The sequence below is a fragment of the Sardina pilchardus genome, chromosome 13 (genome assembly GCF_963854185.1).
Source record: "Sardina pilchardus chromosome 13, fSarPil1.1, whole genome shotgun sequence".
Taxonomy (NCBI): Eukaryota; Metazoa; Chordata; class Actinopteri; order Clupeiformes; family Clupeidae; genus Sardina; species Sardina pilchardus.
Genome location: NC_085006.1, coordinates 2,932,501 through 2,956,455, shown reverse-complemented (window position 1 = coordinate 2,956,455; position 23,955 = coordinate 2,932,501). Strand labels below are relative to the sequence as shown.

At 42.7% G+C, this 23,955-nt stretch overlaps 3 protein-coding genes across 6 annotated transcripts in view; 2 read left to right on the top strand and 1 right to left on the bottom strand.

The window, feature by feature from the left end:
* Positions 1 to 209: 209 nt before the first annotated feature.
* On the top strand, positions 210 to 11,975 carry samsn1a (SAM domain, SH3 domain and nuclear localisation signals 1a). Its single transcript, XM_062552354.1, has 16 exons — positions 210 to 338; positions 1,914 to 2,057; positions 2,270 to 2,313; positions 3,279 to 3,319; positions 3,866 to 3,955; positions 4,820 to 4,899; positions 5,008 to 5,058; positions 5,851 to 5,965; positions 6,449 to 6,795; positions 8,540 to 8,614; positions 8,869 to 9,006; positions 9,423 to 9,525; positions 9,760 to 9,911; positions 10,128 to 10,340; positions 10,839 to 10,989; positions 11,470 to 11,975. The coding sequence occupies exons 1-16, from the start codon at positions 315 to 317 to the stop codon at positions 11,610 to 11,612; spliced, it is 1,911 nt and encodes a 636-aa protein (XP_062408338.1). The 5' UTR covers positions 210 to 314; the 3' UTR covers positions 11,613 to 11,975.
* A 4,607-nt stretch (positions 11,976 to 16,582) lies between these two features.
* Positions 16,583 to 20,558, top strand: hspa13 (heat shock protein 70 family, member 13). Its single transcript, XM_062552092.1, has 5 exons — positions 16,583 to 16,720; positions 17,078 to 17,418; positions 17,535 to 17,748; positions 18,176 to 18,343; positions 18,614 to 20,558. The coding sequence occupies exons 1-5, from the start codon at positions 16,696 to 16,698 to the stop codon at positions 19,180 to 19,182; spliced, it is 1,317 nt and encodes a 438-aa protein (XP_062408076.1). The 5' UTR covers positions 16,583 to 16,695; the 3' UTR covers positions 19,183 to 20,558.
* A 495-nt stretch (positions 20,559 to 21,053) lies between these two features.
* The window catches only part of gdpd5b (glycerophosphodiester phosphodiesterase domain containing 5b), a 39,391-nt gene continuing 36,489 nt past the window's right edge, over positions 21,054 to 23,955 (bottom strand). For 3 of the 4 annotated variants that reach the window (XM_062552090.1, XM_062552089.1, XM_062552091.1), the window contains 2 exons: positions 23,047 to 23,159; positions 21,054 to 22,221 (listed from right to left, as the gene is read on the bottom strand). In XM_062552090.1, the coding sequence (XP_062408074.1) occupies positions 22,136 to 22,221; positions 23,047 to 23,159 (199 nt within the window). In that variant the 3' untranslated portion in view covers positions 21,054 to 22,135. Of the gene's footprint in view, positions 22,222 to 22,539; positions 22,792 to 23,046; positions 23,160 to 23,955 lie in introns of all 4 variants that reach the window. The other variant, XR_009941115.1, reaches the window with a different exon arrangement.

Below are 23,955 nucleotides of genomic sequence, written 5' to 3'. Positions count from 1 at the left end.
CGCATCAGTAGTGCTTGAGGCTTGTTTACTTGTTATCAAGCTAGGAGTGGTCCAGGCTGAGGGGCTTGTGTAGTGAAATCTGTCTTGTGTGGGGATGGTCCCTCTCCATCTATTGGATTACGGCAGGGATTTCATTTAGTATTAATCTGCGGCAGGCAGCCTGGAGCACAGGGTGCAGCTGTTGGCTGTCTGCTCGCTGCCCCTGTTGTTGTGCATGTGTGTGTGTGTGTGTGTGTGTGTGTTTGTGTTTGTGTGAGCCGGTGGTGTAGTGGAGAAGACCCCTCTTGTCCAAGCTGCTCTGCTCCTGAGGCAGGATGAATCTCTTCTGCTTCTCGCTGGTAAGATCAACTCTTATGCTTGCTTGACTTGTCTAGTGTTGACAACTCCACAGAGCACTCCAGCCTCACAAAATACAGGAAGAGTAGGAGAGGAAGAGAGAGAAAAGAGAGAGAAAAGAGAGAGGGGGAAATGGTGGAGGAGGAGAGAGTGACAGGAGGAGGTGGGGGAGAAGGAAAACTAAACACTAGAGGAAGGAGTACGAGACTAAAACTGAGTTGGACTTACAGCTGCATGTATCATGTTTGTGTCTGCTTCTCACTATTGCTGTTTGCTTACTATGCGGGTAACTTGTGGAATAATGTACTATGCGTCCATAACAATAGCATCTGGTCAGAACAATCATGATGACAACACATCACATTGGTGTGTATGCATTAAAGATATAGCTGTCTGATATGATTTGATATGATTGTGTGTGTGTGTGTGTGTGTGTGTAAGAGAGGAAACAGGAGTTTCATAGAAAGAGGGCAACATGTGCATGGTGGTGAAATGGCATTGTCAAAACTCCAATCCCCTGACAGATGTTGGCTCTGTTTGCTACGATTCAGGATTAATATCACGGCCGTCGTTAGGCACCATTTCAAGATCGGTAGCCTCTGAATGAAGTTACGGAGCCACGTGAGCTACATTGACCGTTGTCCCGCACGCGGATGAATATGTTTATGTCCTGGAAAATAAGAGGATTTAGAAAACGTATAGATTTCCCCTCGTCCTCTTTCCCACTTCTCTACCGCTGTATTTCAGGAGAACAATGTATGAACAGACAATAAGTAGAAATTCAGAAAATGTATTTACTGACTGTCTAATTTAATCAAACACATTTACAACAGTGTGTGAGAGAGAGTATGTATGATACAACTTAAATATATACAGTATATATATATATATATATATATATATATATATATATATATATATATTTAAGTTGTCTCATACATACTCTCTCTCACAGACTGTTGTAAATGTGTTTGATTAAATTAGACAGTCAGTAAAAACATTTTTTCTCTCTCTCTCAAATTCAAATTTTCAAATTCAAAGGGTGCTTTATTAGCATGACTGTTTGTTACAGCGTTGCCAAAGCTACAGTAATGATACAAATAACATCAATATCACAAAGAAAAGAAAATATAAGTGCATTATGCAATGTATACACATGAGTGCAAAATAAACAGTAGTGGAAATGTGTGTCTGGAAATGTCTCTCTCTCTCTCTCTCTCTCTCTCTCTCTCTCTCTCTCTCTCTCTCTCTATATATATATATATATATATAGGCTATATATAAAGTATGACACTCACACTGTAGAAACAAACATCATCACCATCCTACACCATCCATCTTACAAGTGATAACATTTCCTCTGAGAAGCTTGTGTGGCCTGTAACTGTAACTCACCACCTTCAATTCACTGTGTGGAGTTGAGCTGACTGACACATACACTCATATACTGGTTAGACTGCATTTCGTTGTCTTTGTACTTGTTCTCTGCACGATGACAATGAAGTTGATTGTAATCTAATCTAATCTAATCTAATCTAATCTCAAGCCTCACCCCTTTGTTCTTGTCTGCTGGGCAGGAGGGCTCTCTAGACAGTCTGTATGAGGCTGTGCAGGACTCGAGTCACACAGAGGTGTACAGTGTCCCCACCAGATCCCGCAGTCATGCTGCCCTGCTGGACGAGCAAAAGAAAGCGAGCGGCTCTCGGCGCTCCAGCTCCACGGTAGGAGCCCTCCTGTAGCATGTCACAGTTCAGAGGTCAGATAACCAGCCTGGCCAGATCGCACTCATACTCGACCAGCTTCCTCCCCTCCTTCTGAAGACAACATCTGCACACTGAATCAGCTGGCCTTCACATAACCTGATGTGAAAAATGATACGTGTTTTACAACTTGATAGCAGGTTGTTAACTCAACACATTTTCTCTTTCCTCAGGATTTCTCCTATGCCAGTAATAGCACCTCGAGGAAGAAGACCAGGTGAGTTGGGAGAGAAAGTGTGGTGCCCTCTTTACCATGGGAGCAAAATGGTCACAAAGACCCTCAATCCTCTAGGAGATAATACCTATGGATGAGGCTCTTGCTTGAATCCTGTTGCTCTATCCTATATAGCCTTTAGACTCTAAGCTTTCAAGCATCTGTCTATTTATACCCAGCCCGCGCTGTTGAGGATGAGATGGGATGGACCAGCAAAGCTGCATTAGGTCGAGCCCCACTGAATTGCAAGTGTTCATGTGAAACTAAAAGCATGCATTATGTTCATTAAAATGGCTTGTTGGAGAATAGCCTGTTTGGCCAGTTGAAACACAAGAAAAACATTTGCTTTGGGCAGTTATGAAAGTGTGTGTGGCTGAGTGCATGTTCCCCACGCAAGCATTTTAAGTGGATTCGGATCATCCACTTAAACATCCCAGCCTCAACTCTTTGACTATTGAGGTCACAGAAATATGTGAGTGCTCTTACAGATCTTTCTAAGAAGAAAGCAGCTGTTTAACTCCAATACTATGTCCTTACATGGGGGTGAAAAAGCACCGTGGCCAGAGAGAAATCCCCATTGGAAGTTCTTTTCTGCACAAAAGCTTTTGGCATGCCAGGGTGACCCAGTGAAGGATTAAACCCCTTCCCTTAAACATCCACTTAAAACCTGCTTCAGATCAATGGCCGAGGCTGCTCCGACCCCCGCTGCCTGCAGATCACAGCAACCCTTCATGGGGTAGTTAACCTTGGGAAGGTTGCACACTGCATGTGGGAATGCCAAGGGTGGCTCTAATTTAGCTGAGAGCACACACTCTAGCAGACTTTGTAGGGGCATGCAATGTTCTCTGCCTATAGACACCTATACCGTATATGCATGTTCACAGTAGGGGAAACTGCTGTGCCAGCTTTTGGCTACCTGTTTGTTTTTATGATTGCAGAGATATGTATATATATTTTTTCTTTTTCAGTGGGATGGTGTCAAAATCTGTGTCAGACAATGAATCGCTAGGTATGTGAATTATAGCTAACTTTGTTAGACACGCTGTGTGTGTGTGTGTGTGTGTGTGTGTGTGTGTGTGTGTGTGCCGGTGTATGTATGTGTTTGTGTGTGTTTGTATGTGTGTGTAATGTTATTGATAAACAAACATTGTAATGTAAGGCAAATATGTCATATAGCACAACAGGCATTCTCTGGTTTCAGAACTGCACAGACACACAAAATGAACATTCATTCTTGCTCTAGTATTCCACACAATACGCTTATTTTGGTGATGTGGATATTGACCGAAGGACAGGGTCTGTAATAGTAAAGTAGGCTAACGGTGAGGCAATGGTGAAGTGGAACAACTCTCTCTGAAACCAGGTTACACAAATGCATTCACACAATAAACCGTGGGGGTAATCCAGCCTCTGTGAGGAGAGCCAGACATTGTAACCTACTTGTTGTCTGAGCAGCAAATGCATTTTATCGGTTTCCTCTGAGGGCCCACGTGACGCGGTGCAACTCATCAGCAAATCCAAATGTAATGCTTTTGCTTTTTTCCCCCTCCTGAAGATAATGCCTCCTGCAGTAATGGGCCTCCACTCTGGCTGTCCGCCAGGAGCCCAGAAGATTTACTCCACATCAAGAACAATCAGAATGAAGGTAAATGCTCAGAGGATTTGTGTGGGCATCGGTGGGGGTAAAGCTTTTCCCTTCACACCCTTTTAAGAGTGCCAAGCGGCCAACCGCAAGCCGTATGGAAGAGGTATTGGTGGCTAGATGAGACTAGAATTGCTATGGCACCAAATCCTCCTTAGAGGCGCTAGAGCAGGGAGGCAGACAGTGTGGAGCGTGTAGGGTCTTTCTTAAGGCACTTGGCCGTCATGTGCAGGATTAATCGGCAGACAGATGGACTTTCTGAGCAAACAGATTCTGCAATGGAGCCACGCTATACAAGCCCAGATCACAGCTTACCCTGACACAGACCCTGTTCAGATCTGACATGGCCCTGTAATATGCTTCCCAACCAAACACTCAGCATGACAATATGTAGAAGAACATAATATACATTTTTAGGTTTGTTTACCAAACATACATTTTTGTTTAGCTTTTTTACCAAGACAAGCTGAAATGCAAATGCAGTATCAATGGGAAATGCAAATGCAGTATCAATTTGCCTCCCAATGGCAGGCAGGCAGGCACTTTCCATGATTAAGCTCTGTGGACTGAGCACTCATTAAGGGGAAGTGATTTCCCTGCTGAACAGAAGAAGCTGCATTTTTCCCTGATTCAGCAGACAGGGCAGTGTTTCACTAAAAGGACTCTGCTCTATTGGAGTCCCCTATGGCATATTTCAATCGCTAATCCTTACCCATTGTATTTTCATCCCAATTATATATAAAAGGTCATTTAAAAGCAACTGGGTGTCTGGTGTGTGTGTGTATGTGTGTGTGTGTGTGTGTGGGGGGAGGGGGGTATATTGTATGGAAAATAATGTTGGCTTTTATTTTCTATATATATGATTAGAGCTGGAACGCTCTGTGACACAGTTCCACCACGGGGCATCACTCGAACACCTCTACCCAAAGGTCTCCAGACCACTGAAGGTGAGGCCTTGTGTGGCGCTGTAGAAATGGGACTTGTTCAGCCGTGTTGCTGAATGGAGATGAGTAATTCTAACCTCATTATGCTTCTCCTCCCCCTGTGGCTCCCAGCTGGTATGCTATGAGGAATACCCCCCCAACCAACAGCTTCAAAGGGATGCGGTGAGTTCATCATCCTGCCAGTGTATCTAACCACTACCCCCCCCCCCTCCCCCCCTCCCCTCGACTCTTTGCCCTGTGCATGCTTGTTGTCCTAAATGGGGGTAATCACTTAGCACAAACGCTGATTGCATTGCACTGTACAGATGGTGCAGAGACAGGGTGAGAGGGCTCTCCTCCACTGACTTGTTAATCCTCACATAACATGTTGAGAGTGTGAGAGGGGGGAGAGAGGGAGAGTGATTAAGGGTGTGTGTGTGTGTGTGTGTGTGTGTGTGTGTGTGTGTGTGTGTGTGTGTGTGTGTGTGTGTGTGTGTGTGTGTGTGTGTGTGTGTGTGTGTGTGTGTGTGTGTGTGTGTGTGTGTGTGAGTGTGTGTGTGTGTGTGTGTGTGTGTGTGTATGTGTGTGTGTATGTGTGTGTGTGTGTATGTGTGTACGGTATACTGTACGTACTGTATATAGAGCTACACTCAGTTATTTCACTTATAACTGTTCCATTAAGTACTGTACTGGCAAAGGCAAAGACGTGCCAGGCCAAATGGCCCCCACTGTGAGGCTCATGCCCAGATGGGACAGACAGAGTCCTTAAGCACACCAGACTGATGAGACTGGAATGGGATGAAGGACTCCCAGCGGAGTGCGAGAGGTGCAGAGGCCAGTTGGGAGTGCATCAGTGTTTTACAGTGCATGATGAGCTTTCCTATTCAGACCCAATCGCTCATGTGGGTCCATCTGATGAGATTTATTTTTCTATTCATGTACTTATTTGATTCTATTTTTATTTTTCATCACTAGACTGTCACAAAAAACAAAGAAACAAGAGAGTCAAGAGGGCCCACCAGGAAAAGTCAAAAGTCTGGGAAGAAAGGGAATGGAAATGGCAAACCAAGAAACACAAGCAAGCCTGCAGGTGCCTGTAGAACACTGCTATCCTTGATATCTTTTCATATTCTATGGCAATGATATCAACAATGCCTAGAGCAAGTTATACTTATTGTCCCCACAGGGAAATTTGCTTTGGACTCCAGCCACTTCAGAATTACTCATACATGACACCCAACATAAATTAAATTAAACATCATCAAACATAAGACATCATTCACTTCAAGCCACGGCATCAGACATTTCCCCAACATACTCAACAGCAACACACACACACCTACATGATAGAGTTGCAGCTCATACAGACATGTCCTCACACCTCACATGGGTACATTAGAACATGAGAAATGTGTTTAAAAATCTATTTGGCCCAATATACAGTATAAATACATAATGAGCCATAACACATACTGCTTGTGAATGTCGATATAGTGATATTCTATGAGAAACACAATAGAAATCTACTGTAGATATAACAAATTCCTTCAATAAAGATGGTTTCTATTTGTAGGTAAACGTCGCTCAAAAAGTCGTGGCCCAAGCCCAGCAGCAGCAGCAGCAGGCAGAGGTGTGGCGGTGCCCCCACCAGCCCTGGGGAATGGTATCCACCGACTGGACCTCAGGGATGGGGAGGCACCAGGCTCCAGGGAGCGGCAGAGTTGGAGCGCCCCAATGGAGGCCACCCAAGTCTGGTGTCCCTCTTACCACACCTGCCGCAGACCTCACACCGAGTACCATGTCTACTCCCAAGATCTTACATTACCACCAGCCAAGGACTGGACTAAACCAGGAGAGAGGAGAGACGAGCCCTCCAGCATGGTCCGCTCAGTCACAGATATGGATCTCCGAGTCTCAAAAGTAAGTGATTAAGAGGTTTGGCTACCTGATTTATCAGACAATACAGCTTGAATGACAAATCAGATGGGACATCCTGATTACATTTGTTGGTACTGTTGATTTCCTAAAGAACATCCTAATTGGAGTCATAGATGAAAGCACGGTTTTGTATTTCTAAGGTCTATTTCCTTTGGAATTCTAAGGACGTGCAGTTCTGCAAATGCTTAGTCTATAGAGGATTCCTAGAGCAATCTGGTTGTTCATCATGTAAGTCTTAGAGAACACTTTTGTTTCATGAATGATGAGCATGTGCACTTTATTTCTGCATGTTATGGCTTCAGAAGCATAGATTATAAACCTTAATCCATGGATTGAGACTTTAGCATGCCTGATTGCACAGTGGATTAGGTCATGCCATTGTCCATAGGGTTTTGTGGAAACCACCGCCCTGTTGTGTCACATACCGTACATGCATCCTATAATCTCAAGACACTGGCTTGCAGAATACGAAACACATAAACAAACAAAGATCAACATCCCCGTTCTCATCGACGAGAGCAAACGATTTCCATTGTCATTGGAAATAAATGGGTTGGCTGTTAAAGCTAACCAAAGATGAACAGTAATTTTCCCAAGCAATAGTGCAATATAAATCCTTAATTCAATTAAAAGACAGACAAGAGTAGGTTTCCTCAACCAACGGTTCAAACATAATGACTGCACTTTCTGCTTGGCCTGTGCGTCATAATGACTGCACTCTCTGCTTGACCTGTGTGTCATTTCAGAAGACCAAACTTCCTCTTCCTCAGTGGGCAAGCCTAACATTTTGCAATCTGATTTAAAAGAGAAAGGAAAGTTAGCTCTGACACAAAGGGCTCGTTTTTTGAGATTTCCAGAGTTTTGACACGCAAAAAAAGTGTTATTATTTTTTTATTTCAAATAAATAGATTAACCATTATATAACCACTTATATAAATGAATAATGTAATAGTGTTAATAATGATTGACAGTATTAATGTAAATCTTCATCGATGTTACAGATAATAATTCTTCCACTTCAAACTAGATATCCATCTAGTTACTAGAAATGACAGTGTGAAGTTACTGAGCACAGACCACAAAATGCAGACCTAAGCACTTAGTGTTTTTCCTCTCTGAAACCTCATAAGAGACAGAAGTGTGAACCAACTTCCTGTGTCATTTGAGGAAGTCATCAAACTGAGACTTCAATTCCGCTGAGACTTAACATTTCCATTTAGCATCCAATGGTCGACACACTTCATTACACGCAGATATAGTGTTGTTTTCACGTCTTTCAATTCACTAACAATGCTCCAGAGGGCTGCTTCAAATGTTTGTGACAACAAACCCAAAACTCTTAAGCCAAAGGTAGGTCAAAACAAGATGTTTATTCAAAATACCAAACTTCTGAAATAAAAAATACATTTCACTGTAACTGTGCATCGCAATTCTTTAGGAATGATGATGACTTGCTATTATGTGAAAGTTGGTGTTTAAACATACTGAAATTGACTTTTGTCCTACGGTTGTGAAAGGTCTTTACTGGGATTGTGAGCTTTGCTGGCTTTAGTAATTATTTTGCTGTCCTGAGAAGTACTGCTATTTTAAAAGATGATAACAAGCCTTATAACAGGGTAGGCAGAGTACAGTAGGTGTCTATTGCACCTCATAAAAGAGTTGATAAATGTCATCAGTTCAACCACAGCATAAAATATAACATTTTCTCACCTTTGATTTCCCACAGCGATCCACTAGCTTTGGAAGATTTGACAAGCCCCAACCACCAGCAGTGAAACTACAAGAAAATGGAACATCTGTGGTAAGCATATTGCAGATGTATGACTTGAGTTACAGAAAAATAAACTATGAGGGAATAAACCTCAATGTGTAGGCTTTGGTTTTTCTTTTTTTGTCTGTAAGATTTAAATTAAATGACTATTGTGTCTATGGTATGATTGGTGTGTTTGTAGACACATGTTTGTGCATAGCTATGAACATGCACTTGGCTTGTATTTGTGTCAGTTTTGTTTTTTAATTTCTATCTATTTGTTTGTGTGTGTGCTCATGATAAAGTCTGAAGAGGGAAACTCGCCTCTTGAGAGTTGTGAGCCAGGCAAACAGAGTGGCCTGGGGAAGAAGATGAAGGCCATTTCTTTGACCATGCGCTTAAAGATGGGCAGGAAATGCGCAAAGAATCTGGCAGAAGATATGGTGAGAGAACAGCACGCAAAACAACATGAAAGCCCAGGCACAGCAAAGGCACATGACAAAATCGAAATCTAATCTCAATACAAAAGTCTAAAAATAAACAAGTGGGGAAGTACAACTGTACACCTGCTGAACAGGTATGAGGAAGAGACAGGTACCGGTTAAGGTCATTGGACTAGTACCTAAATGGCAAACATGAGAAGTAATGAGAAGATATCATAGATACTGTAGGCCTATATTAAAGCATTTGTGAATTTATTTAACTCTAAATCATAGAAATGTTTAGCCTAACTATTCATGGGTGTCATCAGGTGTATACCGGTAAAACCAAGCACCATGCAGTCTGCATTCATAAACTAGGTGTTTGATTTTTTTAAATAGAACCGTGTTTTTTAAATGCATTTTTCCCACTGCTCCAGGTTGTCCAACCAGACAAAGATAAAGAGGAAGAGACAGAGACCAGTCCCACCGATAAGCCCAGTGACTCCTCAGAGAGTCTGTACAGTGGACAGAGTTCTACTAGTAAGTATACTGTACATCCCCATCAGCTTTCACATACGCCACTGCAGGTTGACAGACAATGGAATTGATACCAACAAAGTGCTGGTTAACACCACCTGTTTAATAGCCAGGCAGAAAACAAATCAGGTTTAAAACCCATGTGTAATGCTTTCCGACTCTGTATGCTTTATGACAATAAAGTTGAACTTCAACAGTGTAATGCTACATGGCCTGCTTCCTGTGTTACTGGCTCAGGTGGTGTGGTGAGCAGCTCAGACGGCTCTAGCGTGAGAGGCAGCCTGCGGCTGGAGGAGGAGCCCCCCTACACAGGCCAGTTCTGTGGACGGGCCCGAGTGCACACAGACTTCGTTCCGAGCCCCTATGACACAGAGTCCCTCAGGCTCAAGGTAGACCTGCATACCCTAATTATCACCTCATATGAGACAAAGAGATGTCATTTCCTTAGACCTTAATCGAAGGTCTCTGAGAACTACCCACGTTACTGAATGCTCATTATGACTGCTAAATGCTTATCTTTAACTATGAATCAATGATGACATACATTGCTATGGTGTAATTTTTCGCCATTTTGAATTTGTGTCCACACTTCTTTTACCTCACAGATTGGAGACATTATAAACGTTATAAGTAAACCCCCTATGGGCATATGGACTGGCATGCTGAACAACAAAGTGGGGACTTTTAAGTTCATCTATGCTGACTTGCTCCCTGAAAAAGAGAAAGAAGATGATACTCCAAAAATAAGGCCTCAGAGACTCTCAAAAAGGCCACGACCCAAAACGCTCCTGGAATTACTTGAACGCCTGCAATTAGAGGTAAGCACTACAAACCTTACCTGGGCTGTTACTTCACAGTGCACTACTTCAAAGTACACTGCTGAAACACCTTACTGCTACATTCACATCTCGTTACTTAGTACCAGTAAAAGTATAAGCCTTAAGCTATACTTGCTTTATTTACTGTTACTTAGTGGTCAGGATTATACTCTTGTTGTGTATGTGCACTTTACTGTTTGAACTGTCCTGTCCTATCCTGTCCTATCTTGTCTACGCAAGAGAGAAACACAGTGAGAAACGACATTTCGAGTCTTTTGTGTGTCCAGTGCATGTGAAGAAATTGACAATAAAGCTGACTTTGACTTTAAATGGTCAAAAACTAAAATAAATCAATTTACTGTGACATAAATGTCAATGAGGGGTCCTATGATAAGATTAAAAAACGTTCAATTTTAAATGCTATAGGCTACTTGAGTTTGGATTATTACTTAGCAAATGCTGATATTAAAATCTTAACCCTCTTCTCATTTGTCAAAGGAGTATGCCTCTTCACTGCTACTGAATGGCTACCAGACAGTCGAGGACTTGAAACATATACAAGAGAAACACCTTACAGAACTAAACATCTCTGATCCTGAACATCGACGAAAGCTGCTAACTGCTGCTGATGTTCACTATGAAATAGGAGGTGAGACTCTAATGGCCAGTTATCTGATATCATGAGCTTGTTCCATTTTATGGAACGGAAAAAAAAACGTTTATAGGTAACCTATGCCTACACATTCGTTATTAGTCATTGTGGACACACCACAAACTATCGTAAAATTGCTTATGAAGAGCATCCGTTTCCTTAGGTCTATTTGTAAAGCTGTGAATGCAAAACAGCTTAAAACAAAGGGTTTTACGCTCTGAAATTCATGTCAGCAGAATTGGTCCGTTCATCTCATGTGGGAACAGGGGCCATTTTTGTGGGCCAACTCTGTGTGTTGTTGTAGTAAACATGATGTTACACAGCCAAGCCAGCCAGTCATTTAATTAAGCTAAAAGCCATCAGGGGTATGTCGTGACTAACCCAATTTATCAGTCCAGAATGGAATTAACAGACAGGTGTCCATTTTGGAATCCCAGTGTGTATTCCTAATATATTGTATTTATTTACCACCATCAGGTGAAGACCGTGGCAATGTTAAAGAGGACAAAGAGACAAACGACTGCCCACGGGACTCTGGTTGTTTTATTCCATCAGAGTGTTCAGAAAGTAGGGACGATGTGGAGAGTCAATCAACAACACCTGACGCTCTGGAGCACTGATGATATCCAGCTCATCAGCAACGTTGTGCTATTCAATGCTACTGTATGCCGTTGTATACAAAAAGGAGTAGGCCTATTACATGTAATGTGCTTGTTGTTTTTCCACATCGCCTTGATTTATAGTCAACATGGTTTGTTATAAATATTTGGCAGTTTGACTGAAATGTGTGTGTGTGTGTGTGTGTGTGTGTGTGTGTGTGTGTGTGTGTGTGTGTGTGTGTGTGTGTGTGTGTGTATGTGTGTGACTGAGTGTTAATGATAGAGGCTTCCTTTTTTATTAACTTTCTAAGATACTTAATCAATGTACATAGCCTATCTGAACATAATAATACAATGATAATAAATTATTTACCTTGAATACTTGCCACGTGTCCACTTGAAATTATTTTTCTTTCAGTGACATAGCTAATCATTTGTTACTGTACATAGCATTTTAAAAGCATTTTCTAACAACAATTCTAGGAAAATGTTAGAAAGGTAGAGTGCACATTTGTGACCCATTCACTGTCAGGCCATTACCATAACTAACTATAGCTTGCATATTCTGACTGGGTCATTCCACGTCAAATCAACCAGAGCCCACACACTTGCGTCTCAAACAAATCTGAAAAAAATATCATGTGTGCACCTATGTTAGTAGGAGTTCTTGTCTGGGCTCTGTTTAGGCTTAGAGAAGACATCTTTTTACTCAACATAGGCTCTTGATTTTCCCCCCTTTATTGAGATCAGTAAAAACACTCTCCGAAAAAGCAATGAAGAGAAAAGAAAATCCATCAGGGACTGAACAGCAGACCTCACAAGTGTGAAAAATAATTTTGGATCTCATATTCAGAGCACCCTAACACCTTGTGGGAATATACAAAGATTTTTTTTATATATTTTTTTCTTTAATCTGCATCACCTCTTCTTTTTAAAAACACCAATTAGGCTTCTCTGAATATGAGATCCAAATTTATTTTTCAAACTTGTGAGGTCTGCTGTTCAGTCCCTGATGGAATTTATTTTCTCTTCATTGCTTTTTCGGAGAGTGTTTCTACTTATCTCTATAAGAAAAAAAACCCAAGAGCCTATGTTGAGTAAAAATGTGTCTTCTGAAGGCCTAAACAGAGCCCAGCCAAGAACTCCAATAAAATTTTGATCAACTTTGAGGGACTGTTATGACCAAGCAGGATCATCCAGACTACTCGTGGTGATTTTACTGCATACTATTCCTATTTATGCACCAGCCTGCAAAATTTGAGCCTCCTACAAATTCTAGTTCTTGAGCAATGAGCTTGTGAACTTTGACAAAAAAAAGAGGCAGAACAAATTTGACACCCCCCTCCCCCCGTAAAACTGGCTGTTACTTGAAAAGTATTGATCTTAGCACAAAACCATTTCACAGAGTGTCTCCTGGGTAACATAGGTGCACATGGTATTTTTTTCAGATTTTTTTGAGACGCAAGTGCGTGGGCTCTGGTTGATTTGACGTGGAATGACCCGACTGTTAAACATTGAGCCTGTACTTGATTAGGATTTGCTTCTGCTTCATAGAGATCTATGAAAGGAGCAAATACGTAGGCCACCCAAATACACAGGTCACAGGAAATCCTGTTTTTAGTCAGTAAGAAGAGCATACAGTAGGTAACTTTTAGTGATCCTCCTTATCTAGTAGGCCAAGGTTACTCTTTTGTATGTCGATTTTGTGGTTGGTTGGGAAATCTAAACATAAATTGAGTTGGACATGTAACTATTAAGGAGAAACTATGCAGGATTGGCGATTTCATCTCCGGTTTCGGTTTCATTTATCGTTTTATGCTTGCATATTTCTCTGCAGAGCTTCCCCGACAGCTTTAGCGTGTATATTTATACATATATAGGCTATATATAAATATATAAAGTGCAAGTGTGGTTCTTCTTGTTCCTTACGCGTCTCAGCCTTCCAGCGATCGCCTCCTGAACAAACTGCAAGGTTGCAATAGCGGATTTTATGACTGAAAAATGTGCATATTTAAGCAACAATGCAGTGCCAGTTCTGACATCTATGGGGCCCTAAGCAACATCCTGCTAAGGGGCCCTCCTACCTGAGGGCCAAAGTGTGACCATTTTTCAAGTCGCACCTGACAGCCCCAGTGCTCCCAATACATCCCACATTCCAAATATAGGGTTTTATTTGCCCCATAAAGGGCTAGGGGAGAGAAAAATATGTGTGTGTGTGTGTGTGTGTGTGTGAATTGTGTGTGAATCACCTTCACAATAAATGCGATTTTAGGTAAAGGCTGCTGCTTGCCTTTGATGCTTGCTATAGTTTATATCAGTTTGTGCTAGTAGCCTACTGGCTGAGGCTGACTGTTCTTCACCTGTGTCAGTAGTAGGTTACTTCCCAAAGACATAGGATACTGGACTGGCTCCCCTGATTCCTGTCAATAGTTAAAATAATCAAAAGTTAGAAAAATATCATTTTAATATTTCTTACAGGACTAGTTTACTATATGCATCTATTATCCAGAATGTAGCTCAGAAACTCAAAGTTAATCCATAAGGCCACTTTCCATTTTGCATACGTTCATCTGCAACTTAAGCAACTTAAACTTGATCCAAATAGTTTAGATGGGTCCTTGCATGTTTCTGCTGAAAAACTGCTAGTTTCATCTCGAGCACACACATGTTCATTTGAAGATACTCTGTTTTTTGGTTGGTTTGTTTGTTTGTTTGTTTTTAATGTAGCCAGTCACTGGCATTCAAAACAGGAATACGGTTATATTTCACCAATTGATGCAAATTCCCTCATAAATTATGTCAAAAGGGTCAAACTACCATTTCATTGGGAGGGGGAAATGGTTGTGTTTTGGTGTTGATTGAAACACTGAGGCAGAGTTAAAAGCCTAAATTTCCCAAGAAATGTGTTACACATGACAAGAGAGACAAATCGTCATTGAATAACAAACAAATTGCATTATTATTTAACGCTATGTAGGCTACTCAAAACGACTCATACTATTTCATAATGGTCAATGGGAACAGATGAAATTCTTAATAGCCTAGTCAACAAACGTACACTGCCTGGCCAAATAAAGGTCACACACTCTGATGGCCACCGTACTCACCTTCTGATTGGGTGTTGGGTATGCCTGGGTGAATTTGGAAAAGATATCGGTGACCACCAACACGTTTTCCTGTCCATCATGATGCGTGCCAACGTGATGAAGTCCACTGTGATCACTTCTAGAGGCCTGGATTGTCGATGATGCCCTAAAGTTCACACCCTCGGTTAGACGAACTTGGTCATCATGCACCACTCGCACCACTGACACCATCGCTCCACATCTTTTCTCAGTCCAGGCCAGTAACATCGCTCTCTTAGCAATGGAGTGGTTCTCTCACAGCCCTGGTGGCCATGGTCATTGTGGAGCGGAAAGTACCTCACTGTAGGGCCTGTGGCAGCTGCTAAGGACTCCAGTGGTGCCATCTGGGGGGTGCACCAACCGGTACAGAACCCCATCTTATTGTCTTCCACTGACGCACCATGCAGCAACTTGACTTCAGCAAGCTCCTTCCTGCCCACGTTCCACTGCAGACGGAGCTTCTCTTCGTTTCCAGTATATTAAAGGCCCCTGGCTATAACTGGATCAGCAGCCTGCAGGACTTGACGTCCTGTTTATCCCTGGCGAGAAAGGCATCAATTTCACCACAGGAAAAAGAAGAATTGACAGGATCGGCAGGGGCACTCCGGATGGACAATGGAATGGCCATCCCAGGGGCAACTTCAGACATGGTCGTTGGAGCAAGAGGCAAGCAGGATAAAGCAAAGCAGTCTACGAAATGGTGGTAGTAGGAAGCTCTCTCAGAGTCTGTGGATGCCTCCACTCTGCCACTGGCCTGATCTTCTCTGGGTTTGTTGATACATTGCTACTGGAAAAGATCACAATGTTGTCCAGGTAGGACAGTAGCAGGGAGTGGAAATGCTTGTCACCGAAGATGCACTCTATTAGGCATTGGATAGTAGCTTACTGGGGGCATTACACTGTAGGCCTAGACAAAACGGCATCCTGTTGAACTCCAACAATCCGAAGAGTACAGAATGCAGTCTTTGTCTTGTCCTGTTTGGCAACGGAAATAGCCACTTGGTTGAAAACTAAGTGGCACCAGTAGGGGCATCTAAAGATTCCTCTATCGGGAGCGGCAAGGTATCTTTTCAGTTCTGAGCATTCAACTCTGTAATCGACACTCACCCGCACTACAGCTCTGAGTAGAATCTTGCAATAGCCTACCTAACTAGCTCATATTGAGAGGGGGCCTGCGATAGCGCTATCTTACAGGGCCTCATATACTAAGGGTATCTAATTCTGCACAGGACTGGACCAGCCTACAAATGTCATTATCACTCTGGCTAAACACAGAATGTATGGAGGAGGCCCAACCTCCTGCTCTTGGGACTGAGATTAGGCGGGGAAGCTTCGAGGGCACCTGTAACGACTGAACATGAACAGTGCAGTGCACTCATCCTCACTCAACCTCTCTAGTGTGATTGTGTTGCTTGCTGTTAGTCTGTAATTGTGCTGCATACAATTCGCCTAGGACGACTCGACATGGAAGTCAAATAACTAAGATGCAACGTTGCTCTAAGCGTGCTAGGTAGACCTATGCCACTTCTGCTGATGTTCAAACAAAACAGAGCGCAAGCTCGCTACTCCAACCCCTCCGCCCCCATCCCTCACTAAATGTTCCAGCTCCAACATCCTTCTAAAAGTGGAAAAAAAACTGTTTGATTAATACAATGCATGTTTGTACCAAAGTGTACGTTCGCGTTCAGCCAAATCTGCGCGGCGCAGCATGAAGTAGAGTGTCATATGTTGAAAGGACGTCACGAGTCTTCAGAGTGAGCGTCCTGCATTCTGGGAAAACTAGTTCTTTATTGGAAAATTCAACGCTGTGGTATACGCCATGTACTACATGATCCAGATTCTGTAAGTAGCAGTTACGCTGACGTGGAGAACTCTGCACTGTTTACAGTCATCACTGAAGTTGCCGGGTAGGAAGAAAACACGTTGATTGAAAAGGATTCATTTTCATCAGTTTACTCCCTGTACATATTATTGTAGAAATGGCTGGGGAGATGTCTGCAATTGGTAAGTCACAGTGCAAATAGTAGAAAGCGATCGTAGCGAGTTGTAGTTGTATTTGCTACCTAATGTTAACATCCCATCCCACATCCCATCCCCTTTAGCGAAAGCTAACGGTATGTAGGCTAATTGAATAAATCAGGTTATGCGTATAACGTTACTCAATGTCAATTTTAAACGGACTGACTATTTGCTTCATTGTTTGTCTTACGAATGATATGTTAGTCCTAACGGTTAGTTGGCTGTCAGCTGCTGTCCGTCTGTCACTTCCTTAGTTGGCTCTTGTTAGCCATTTAACAACATATGCTAGTCCTCCCATATGGCCTAGGCCTAACGTTAATATTTATCTTTCATGAATTTTAGGATCATTCATCTTGGCTCTTCTCCTGGCCGGCTATCTGGGACAACAATTTCTTCCTCCTCCCAAGCCGAAAGTGATAGGGTTAGACCTCGGCACTACATTTTGCTCTGTAGGGGTGTTCCACGCAGGTAGCGGTGATGTGGAGGTGCTTGGAGACGAGGAGAATCGGAAGAGCATCCCCAGTGTGGTGTCATTCACTACTACAGGTATCTATGTCGGACATGATGTCCAGGACTTGGTCGACAGCAACCCTCAAAACACCATATATGATGCTAAGAGATTCATTGGAAAGGTTTTTGAGCCTGATTCTTTGATCGCAGAAAGTGCTAGATACCCATTTCAGGTAAGGATTTGAGTTGGCAATAGATTTAAAAAAAAAAAATCCAAGTATGACAAGAAAGTCACAGTGTAATACACTTCCAGTAAATCACTGAATCACTGCCCTAATTGGTCCTTTAGGTGATGAATAACAATGGAAGTGCTGAGTTTCTCATCACCACCAACCAGACTTTCACAGTCAGTCCAGAGTACATTGGATCCCGGCTGCTGTTGAAGATGAAGAAGATGGCTGAGGAGCAATTGGGCGTCCCTATTCACAAAGCTGTCATCTCTGTGCCTGCAGAGTTTGATGAGATGCAGAGAAACTACACGATAAGAGCAGCCAACATGGCAGGTTAGTCCACTCTATGCCATTAAAGCCCTACTGTGTGGAGCCTATGCCTCTGTCTAGTTTCTTTGCCCAAAGATTCATATAGGGCTATAGGGTTATATAAGCCCACCTCCTCAACTGATAACTGCTCAGTACTAATCCTACCACCAATCTCTCAGCTTCCTGTGTTATGGTGAAACCTCTAAGGGGACTGTCAAACACTACTGCTCAGATACTTTAAAACATTTCATTATCAGTGCCTATGTCAGGAAGCATTTAGGCAATAACCAGATAACACAATATGGTGTCATCCTATGCAATTTATTAGCTAGTTGAATTTGCAGTTCAGGTGAAATGATGATGATTTGCATTCTTTGAGTTATCCTATAAATGAAATCACATTACACACGTTTTTAGCAGTATGTGTTAACCTGTACTTTTCTGGTTCTAGGGCTCGACATCCTTCGGGTAATTAATGAGCCCACAGCAGCCGCAATGGCTTACGGGTTGCACAAGGTGGATGTGTTTAACGTGCTGGTGGTGGACCTAGGTGGGGGCACGCTGGATGTGTCTCTGCTTAACAAACAGGGGGGCATGTTCCTCACCAGGGCCATGGCAGGTGAGTCCCTTAGAGAGGCACTGAACAGAAATGTAAACAATACTGAAATTGCTAATGGTCCTTTTACTGCTAGCATGTGCATGGTAAGAGTCTCTCTGGTGGTTTGTTATTATAATGTTGGAAATTACCATTTTCAATTCAACAAGCTTGCTTAATTTCATCATATTATCTGGTTCCTCCTTTGAAAGCCAGTTCTCTTCACTCACTAAGTCAAAGCCCAATATGTAGAAGAGCAGGACATTCAACATCATGTCATCTCATTTTTTCCAGGTAATAATAAACTTGGAGGACAGGACTTCAGCCAGAGACTCCTCCAGCATGCCTCAGAGAGGGTGAGGCAGCAGTATGGAGTTGCTCCCACCCTGAAGGAGGACATCCACCGCTTGAGGCAGGCTGTGGAGGAAGCCAAGCTGAAACTCACGGTAGAGTCCAGCACACTGCTGCATGTCCCCCTGCGGCTGCAGACCCAGGGGCCCCACGGGCCTCAGGACAAGCCTATTGTCTTCCAGGAGCCCATCAGCCGTGAGCTATTTGAAGAATTGAACATTGACCTCTTCCAGAAAATCCTTACACCCATCAAAACTGTGTTAGAGGAGGGGCACCTGAGCAAGGAAGAGGTCGACGAGATTGTGCTAGTGGGGGGCTCAACTAGGATACCTCGCATCCGCCAGCTCATCGCAGAGTTCTTTGGAAAGGAGCCCAATACCTCAGTGGACCCAGACCTGGCAGTGGTGACTGGAGTGGCCATCCAGGCGGGCATCATGGGTGGGTCATGGCCTCTGCAGGTCAGTGCCATGGAGATACCAAATCACCACCTCCGCAAGAAGAACTTCAGCTGATCTTAGCTGCAGTTTACATAAACCGGGATTTCTGAGCGTAATGGCTCAATTCAGACAGCTACATTCTGCCATAGAGATAATTTGATGTTTAATACTGAGTAACATTTTCTTTGACCTGCCTTTTAGAGCAAACTTAAATGATTAATTCAATATCAGATTGAATCATTTGTCAGCTTTGCACTGAGACATTTCCAAAAATTTCTAGAAGTGTGCAGTCATAAATATCATGTTCAAGGCAGAATGTGCTAGTCATAGCCCTTACTTACAGCAAACTCTTCTTTCACGCGCATCCTCAGTTTTTTAAGTACAGGGGTGTAGGGGCAAGCTCATGTCTGAAGGAATCCAGATGGGGAAATAATGACTTAGCATGTCTACCTTGTCTACCTTGTCATTGATATGCTTTACCAGGGCAGGTAGGATTCACTGTTTTTTTTGTTGCAGAAGCTACTGAAATAGCCTCTCTCAAACTGTAACAACTTGAACTGCTGTAGTTGAATGTCAGAAGCCGTCCTTGAAGGCTGTATGTTTATTTACCTAGCAAATATTTTGCAGCTGTCATTCCAATACAGCTTTCTAAGTTGGTAACCCCAGTGGTTACTGATGTGGGATCAGTGGGAAGGCTAATAATGAACAGGGTCCAAGAAATGTTGTCAGCTATTTATTTATTTATTTAAAAAAAATGTTTACTGATGGACAGTTTCTGCTAAGCATTGTGCTTGATGTGCCTTTTCCGATGACTTATATTGTGTGCTGCTTGTGTGCATTGTGAGTGGCTTCTAATTTGTGCAGATCCTTGGGGAATGTCTGCACAGTCCAGTGAGTGAATTGTGAAGATGTCAGTGAGTTGTGTGAGGAAAAGAAATGTGTGCAGTGATCCACTGCACCAAGTGAGCTATCACAAAAGGACTGCAATAATTATAGTATCAGTGTTGATGGTTGTGATGGCCCAGATCATCACATGAGGGCCAAAGAGAGGAGACAGTGTATGTAATTATGGGTGGAAGAGATGCCAGTGCCATATACAAGTTAATTTAATATCAACTGTAATGTAATGTAGTAGTACTGTAAGATGTAGAGTAAATGTGTTTTCCACTGGTTCCATAACATAACTGGACCGTCATCATTTGCCTACATACAAATGCCCATCAATGCCTGTAACGTATTCCCATGTGTATTTTTACAGTATGTTCATGTCCGTCACATTAGAGTGGGACCACTTTTATGTGAATCAATGCAATGGAGTCAGTAATTATGGCACAGGCAACAGAAGACATTTTCATGACAAAAGAAATATCTATTTTTGTATTGTCTGCAAAAAAAATCATCTATTGTTCAGCTAAAAATCTGATGTTTAAAAATGTTAATTAAAGATGAATTTTCAAACATAATGTTGTGATGTGATGTATTGAGGCATACCCACACAACTTGGTTATACAATATTTAAATTGTGTAACACTGCAGACATTTGTTAGAGTACAAGAACAGATAATTGTACCAACATGCAGTACAACAAAATCATTTCATGAGCTTCCCCAAATGTATTGAATTTCATGTGCAAAATGTACTTCCAGACTCATGAGGGTTTCCATGAACCATTTTCTAGTTGACATTAGTGTATCTCAGATTCTCCACAATCCTAGATTCACATGGAAACAATCCTTAACAAGTGGGTGTGTAGACAAGAAAGTGGGTGTGTACACTAAGCTTCATGTAGAGTTTTACCAGTACTGTATGTACCACCCACTTACGGTCAAGAGATTACAGCATGTCTCTTACTTCCCTTTCAGTAAATGAGGACCGACTGGATAAACATGTACGTGTACATGGTGTGAAATGTATGTCAGCTCCCTTTCAACATACAACATGATCCATTTCATAACAGAGCCTTTTAATTGTTGACTTCTGAGGCACATCAATACCTGTGGAACAGCGGGGTTTGTTTGCCATTTCTCAGCTTTATTGTGTGCACTGGTTCTATTGGTACACCTGCACAGGTAGTTTCACAAATCAGAGCTTCAAGTTGCAGCCTGGCCTGGTGTTCAACACTTCAGACAAACCAAGGTCATTGTCCCAGAACAACAGTGAAGAGCTGGAGAAGACGTGCATTTCCACATCATGCTGTAGTAATACTCAGATTTGATACAAGAGAATCCCACTTGACACGAGCCAGAAGCAGAACCGCACACAGTCAGCTTCAACCCTCTAGCCACCATAATCACAAAATGTCTAGAGTTTGTTTAAAAACAAAAACACACATTCAAACAAGTCCATTTTGGGGGGAAAAAAACTCAGCACCTTGCTCCAAATGATATGTGTATCACATGCACAAAGGAGGGGGGAGTGTCTGTTCAAACAATAAAATGTTTACTTCTTCCCTCGGGTGGGGGATGCAGAACCACAGTCTACACCCTTTTTCGCTCATACAGTCCAACAGTTGGAGTCCCAAACAGAGGTGGTGGACTAAGAATACCATGCTAGCGCTGCATATGTGTGTTGACACAAAACACCATACAGTAATCATTGAATTACTTCAGTAAGATAAGAGAACAAAGTAAAAGGTGGACCCTTATGGTCTTCCAGTGTGTATATTAGAGGTTAAATCCACTGTTGGAAAGCCCTGTCTGTCTGTCCCACTAGAACTCTGGAGACAAGAGACTAGGTCAAATAGAACAATTTAAAGGAGGCAAATCTCTCACACATCACATTGTCATGACTTCAACAAAAGCAACAAAATATAATAATATAATAATAATAATAATAATAATAATGACAAAAAACATTCTTCATTTGTACAAAATATACAGAGCATTGGGTGATACCCATATTTCGTTCTTTTGTAGAAGTCCCTTTTTTGGTCAGCAGCACAAGAGGAACTGGTCAGAAATGGGGCATGTGGTTTTCTGCCAGTAGGGAGTTCTTCAGTAGAGCGCCTTCAGTGCTGGACATCTGGCCATCAGTGGGCAATGCCCTGGTTGGTGTAGCAGTCGAAGCCGTTCTCCATGTAGAGCTCGTCTGCACCACCAATTCCGTTGCTCACCTCTGGAAGACAACAGCAGCACCATGTCAAATAATATCAGGCCAAAGCCACCGAGTAAAACCATCCAACATGCAACACCGAGAACACATTGAGCTGCTTTGATCATTTGTATTCAAGGTAATGTCATCTTATTTATTCAAGGTTTGTAATGAATATGATTTATAATTCTAATCACAGTGTCCTGCCCAGGAGAAGAGAGAGTGAGTGAATGTAAACTGTTCCGAGGTCAGTGAGTGCGCGGGCTCTCTGCGGTGTCTGTGATGTGGAGCGGGCGTCTATGGGAGGCAGTGGGCGTGGGCGTGCTGCACTGGCACACTCACCTCTCAGCACCCCGCGGCTACACACTCAGAGAACGCTCTCCAGAGATGGGATGGGGAGGGGATGCAGGAAACGAGGAGACCAAGCACACACGAGGAAGGGATGGAACAGAGCATGGGCTGACGGATGGAGAGATGGAGGGGTGCACACAGGGGCGGGTGGATGGATGGATGGATGAAGGTCAGTTGGAAGGAAAGATTCAACCGCACACATGGAACCAAGAGCTCAGCACCACTCTCACAACTGTGGCGGACCTTTGGGTGAGGGGAGGGGGGGGGGCATTCAGGGTCACTCAGAGAGAAGCATGCCCTACGCAAACACATCCACTTACACTCTCTCTCTCACACACACACACACACAAAGATATACACACACATTTACATTCTCGCATGCACACAATCAAACATGCTCAAAACACACACACACATGCATTGAGAGGAACATGTCAATTCAAATCACATAAGATGAATAAACACAGCAAATACACACACACACACACACACACATACCAGAGAAGATGAGTTTCTCCTTCATGATGTTGACGTCACGACTGGACCTTCTGACGGCTGCACTTAGCATGATCTGCTCCGGGTTGTAGCTACGCATGCCACTCATCCGCCACCTAAACACACACACACACACACACACACAAGATTAACCACTTACTGTATGTGGGCACCCAAACACACACTCACACCGAATATTAGCCACTTAAGTGGGCACCTAAACACACACACACACACATACACACACCGAATCCACTGTGTGCACTGTAGTGCTGCTGCCTCTGATTGCATGCTACACACTAGTCTAATGGCCCACCACTGATCCTTAGACTCTTTTGGATGCAGTGAGTCTTTAAACTCCCAGAGGTCTGGGGAGTCCGTTTAACCAGAGGACAGTGTGTTTCTGCATGCATCAATGGATACCCCACTGTGCTGATGATGTGACAGACACATGACTGCACCAGTCTGATGGAAATGTCTATTGTGCCTCATGGCATCAAAACTGCTTAAATGAAAGAATGATTATTTGAGAGATTTGTTGTCAGAGACTGTCCTGATGCAGAACAAGAGGACAGTCTATTATTATTCATAAATGTGCATACACATGACGATTCTACTTTCTTTTGTACAATTGTTGTAAATATGTTGCCTGACTTGAATCCACTAGAACAACTCTGAGATAAGGATGAGGATAGCAACACAAGCCCTCCAGCAAAGAACAGCAAAACATCTGTCGAGTTGAGTTCCCTTTCAGGGCTCAGTGTTTTTCAGTAAACAGTAGTAAATGAAAACTTTGTTTTTAATCTTACCTAAAAGAAAGTAACAACAATTAAGGGGGTGTACTCATTTCTGTAGTATGTAGACTAATGTATAACGTATATGTATAATCAATGTATAATCGATGCAATTAAT

Coding starts and splice junctions, on each gene's coding strand:
- hspa13 (XM_062552092.1), top strand. CDS start 16,696: ATGGCTGGGGAGATGTCTGCAATTG. Junction 16,721..17,077: donor TGGGGAGATGTCTGCAATTG/GTAAGTCACAGT, acceptor CATGAATTTTAG/GATCATTCATCTTGGCTCTT. Junction 17,749..18,175: donor AAGAGCAGCCAACATGGCAG/GTTAGTCCACTC, acceptor TTCTGGTTCTAG/GGCTCGACATCCTTCGGGTA.
- samsn1a (XM_062552354.1), top strand. CDS start 315: ATGAATCTCTTCTGCTTCTCGCTG. Junction 339..1,913: donor ATCTCTTCTGCTTCTCGCTG/GTAAGATCAACT, acceptor TCTGCTGGGCAG/GAGGGCTCTCTAGACAGTCT. Junction 8,615..8,868: donor AAGAAAATGGAACATCTGTG/GTAAGCATATTG, acceptor CTCATGATAAAG/TCTGAAGAGGGAAACTCGCC.